Consider the following 4727-nt stretch of genomic DNA (forward strand, 5'->3'; position numbering starts at 1 on the left):
GTAGATACGACCTCTGAAATTACAGTTCTTTGAATAGGCTCTGGGGGTGGCTGATTCTGAGCAACCACCAACATTTCCATCATTGTTATTTCCATCATTGTTGTAAGTCTCTCCAAATTGCCTTTGGGTGAATTAACCTCTTCCCTGAGTTCCTGGTTTTCCTGCTCAAGTTGTTTCATCCTTTTTTGATGACTAACTCGAGTGTTGTATCGGTGAAATAACTTGTCTATTGGAGTGAAGGACATGGATAAGTCTCAGGAATGCAAAAATGTAATGTTTAGAATGATGCATGATATATAATGCAAATTTATTTCAATAAACTTTAATAAACACAATCATTGCAAACATCATGGAGTGAAGCATTACTCTTTTGTTAGCTAAAACTCATTTCATTAATATTAGAAAGATTACATTTTTTTGAAGTACACATTCAAAATATACAAGGAAAATAGCTAGAATCATAGGGAAGTTGCTGAGAAGAAGATCAAATCCCTCTTTGTAGCTTCCTATTAAGCTTCTTGATTCGGTCATTCATCTGAATCTTTTCAACCACCAGCTTATAGACAATCATCTTCCAAGCGCCTGAAGTAGGAGGATTATCTAAACCAGGAACTGGCCTAATGCTAGAGGAAAATAAATCCTCTTTCACCTTTATTTTTTTTGTTATCAAGCTCTTCATCATTCTTCTACTTCAGGTGTCTTTGAAGCTCTTCATTCTCTGCGTGGACTATCTGATACTTGTTATTCCAAGCATCCTTTTCTCGTTACATTCTAGTTAAAGCAACCTTGAGTTTATCTGAGTTAGTCATGAAAATGAGAGAAGGTTCTTTAACAGTTAAAAACAAAGGGTGAGGATAAGGAATTTTCAAACTGACGGCCCTAACTTGCACCCATTGGAGATAAGGCCCCAAAGAGACGCAATCTAGTTTTCCTAAAACTTCTCTTCCTTTCTTATAGACGTGGCGCCAAACATGCACAATATTTTCTTTGAATGCTTTGTTGTCTTCTACTTCCTTGAAGAAGAAACTCTCTAAGAAGATGGTGTTGGGCTTGTCCTTCATTGGGTACCCAAATTGACGGCGAGCCAAAATAGGGTTATAGTTAATGCCTCCCTTTTGTACCAAGAAGAGGTACATTAGGAAACTCACCACAACTATCAATAATCTCCACCCCTTCATAAGCACGATCAAACCAATCAATGTCATAATGAGTGAGAGACATAATCTTTTGTGAGCATAATAGACCATCCTTGAGGTCCCAAAAAACAGTAGACCGAGGCAATGTGAAATAAACCACTTGTAGAGCAGAGTTGTACAACATATGATCATTCCTCCCTTATGAAAATTCCTGAGATGGATTGAATGGTAAACATCTGCAAGCAAGGTAGGAACTGGATTTCTAATTAGGAATATTTTGATAGCACTAATGTCAACAAAGTTATCAATGTTAGGGAAAAGGAATAATCCATAGATGAGAAAAGCAAGAATAGCCTCAAAAGCGTCCATACTCTTCATGCTAGCAAAATAACGAGCCTCCTCTATCAAGAATTTAGCAGGCAAGCCAAGGATCCCTCCTTTTATAGTTAGATTAGCTTTGATCTCAGACACCCTTAAATGAGTAGCTTCTGTAATGTCTTGATGCTTTGGAATTTCTTCTAAACTGAAAAAGGGAACTTGATCAGGAATGCGTAGACCAATCACGTGAGAGAACTCCTCCAAGGTAGGCACAAGCTGATAATCCAGAAAGGTAAAGCACCGGTACAATGGATCATAGAATTGAACCAATGTAGCAAGAATACCTTCTATCATGTTGGTCTTCAAAAGAGGTAGAAGTCTCCCATATTTGTCATTGAAGTCTTCAGGATTAACCACCAGAGATCCTAACTCTCTTAAAACCTCTAATGTTGGACTCTTGAAAGTGTACTTTTGAGTTCTTCTTATTCCAAAATTCATAGTGAAAAGTACCTATGATGTTTGCACCAAATGCTTCTAAGTTCCTTTAAGACTTTAATTGAGACGATGTTAACGAATGCATGAATGTATGAATGCACAAACATATCAAGATCATCAAACATATGCAAGATGTCAAATACACGGAGTTCATAGGTCTGACTTCACGAGCATGAGGCCATGGGTCTAACCATCCCAACAAGGTAAGTGCTAAGGGTCTACCAACATGATAGGAACCAAGGTTCTAAGGAAGTTCCCAAAATCATAATCCCATCTTTCGGATATTACCGGTTTGTATAACTACTTGTCAACCAATAATATTATAAAGAGAAACTCATCTGCATGTAGTATCGTGTATAAACTAATTCAGGTTTACACCTTCATAGTCACCACATTATGTCCTAACAAGGCTTAGTAGGGTAAAGGGACACTAAAGTCATTAGCTTCTCAGGCTCCCAAGTCAAAGATAGCAAATGTCTTCATGATTTCTCGTTCAACAAATACTATCCCCAAAGGGGCCTCCACTGATTGGGGGATTTTCAAGTCAACTTATTCGAGATTACTCCGCCCAAGCCAACTAGACTATACCACCCTCCTAACTCAATATGCACTCAAGTCCGGGTTAGGGTTTATCTTAACATAATAACCACCCAAGCAAAAATAAACAAATAATAAAACATAGATAAAAACAAAATAGGTATAAACCTCTTGGGGAGATAATCTCCCCAGTGAAGTCGCCATTTCTATCACGGTGAGAATCAGAGACCAAGCTATTGGATTAACTTGACTCACAAAACATTGATATCACCACCGAACATTTACTTTTCCAAGGGAAGGGGAAAAGATTCAAAATAAACCCAAAATAAACATGCATAGAAAATAGTTGAGATCGAAGGTACGAGGGTTGGTTATTCCAAGGGAAGGTATTAGCACCCTGAGCATCTGTAGTACTCTACAGGAATCTCTTGAATTTATCTATGTTTTGGTTTAAAAGTTGTTTGTATTTTTAAATGGGTCAATAAAAGGGGTAGAAATTGTTTTGGAAAGTGTTACTTGACTAAAGTTAAGTCAAAGTTTTGAGTTTGAGATGCTTCATGTGTACTACAACATTGAGGAGTGTAATTGAAAAATCCATTAACTAAAAGTAAGTTAAGGTTTGTGTTTGAAATGCCTCATGTGTACAAAAGCATTTTCAAGTGTAATTTAAACTCCATTGACTAAAATTAAGTCAAGATTTGTGTTTGTGTTTTAGCTTGAAAAAGGGGTAGGGTTTGGTTTAGGGTAAATGCATGAATGGACAAACAAAGTCAACAAACAAACAAACAACATATGACTAGGAAGTCAACATAAGATCCTTTCCCTTAGATTTAGATACATAAAAATACATAAATAGGCAAGATATGAGCAAGCTACTTACATTTTTTTTAGGTACGATGGACATAAACTGACATGACAAAGGTTTACATAATCATCACAAGAGATAGCACATGAACAAATATCAGATACATGTTCAACATTATGGAAGTTTATGAAGGAAACACTTGAATGAAATGATAAACAATTACAGGACATGGATATAACATCACAAATTGAGATAGAATGGAAGTAGAGTATCACAAGACATGATTAAACATTATTCAATACAAGGGTATTAAACCACTTTGAACAAATAAGACAAGTATCATAATCTAATATCACCACCGAACATTTATTTTTCCAAGGGAAGGGGAAAAGATTCAAAATAAACCCAAAATAAACATGCATAGCAAATAGTAAAAAAAATAGGAGCAAAGCTAGTAGAGATCGAAGGTACGGGGGTTGGTTATGCCAAGGGAAGGTATTAGCACCCTGAGCATCTGTAGTACTCTACAGGAATATCTTGAATTTATCTATGTTTTGGTTTAAAAGTTGTTTGCATTTTTGAATGGGTCAATAAAAGGGGTAGAAAATGTTTTGGAAAGTGTTACTTGACTAAAGTTAAGTCAAAGTTGAAATTCTGGTATCAGATATGAGATGTCGAAGGTAATGTCACGACACTAATATCTGAACAATACAAATAGGATAAAAGATAAAGAACAGTAATGCAAGAGACACAAGTAATTGTTAACCCAGTTCGGTGCAAACTCACCTACATCTCGGGGCTACCAAGCCAGGAAGGAAATCCACTAAATAGAATCAGTTCAAAGACTCTCAGTAAACAACTTCAAGTTACAGTCTTTTCACCTAATCTCTACCCGTGTGACTTCTACCTAAGAACTCTTAGATATGAGACCCTACTCACTCCCCCTCAATCACAGCAGTGATATAAAACAAGAATTACAATGAAAAGAAGACACTCTTCAAAGACACACACTTGATCTTACTTAAAAGCTTCAATCAAGTAGGCACACACTCATGCTTAAAAGCTTAGAGTGACAAATTTCAACTCAAAAATCAGACCAATTCAATCATCTATGGATGAATTGAATGGCTTACAATTCACACGACCACACAAGACAAAAATCCTTATTCTCTCTCAATATTTTGTTCGTTATTTCTTGTGTATCAAATCAGGTTTTGCATGTCCTTTTTATAGAAGCATTTGGCTGGGCTTGGACAGCATAAAACCCTAAAGCTATTTTCCATTCATATCTTCTCATGATAGTTGATTAGATCTCTTTGGAAAATAAGTTAATCTCGTTATAATTACTGATTGATAGCGTGTTCAATCATCTCATCAATCATACACCGATTGGCATTAAAAACACAATCACATAATACATAACATCCAGACTGAAT

General features: G+C 36.2%; 1 protein-coding gene across 1 annotated transcript; it reads right to left on the reverse strand.

The window, feature by feature from the left end:
* Positions 1-1156: 1156 nt before the first annotated feature.
* Positions 1157-1952, reverse strand: LOC127103945 (uncharacterized). The gene is made up of 2 exons (XM_051041173.1): positions 1294-1952; positions 1157-1172 (listed from the first exon to the last, which is right to left on the reverse strand). Exons 1-2 carry the CDS (start codon positions 1950-1952, stop codon positions 1157-1159), a joined length of 675 nt encoding a protein of 224 aa, XP_050897130.1.
* Positions 1953-4727: the final 2775 nt, after the last annotated feature.

This window comes from Lathyrus oleraceus, chromosome 7, assembly GCF_024323335.1.
Source record: "Lathyrus oleraceus cultivar Zhongwan6 chromosome 7, CAAS_Psat_ZW6_1.0, whole genome shotgun sequence".
NCBI classification, from domain to species: domain Eukaryota; kingdom Viridiplantae; phylum Streptophyta; class Magnoliopsida; order Fabales; family Fabaceae; genus Lathyrus; species Lathyrus oleraceus.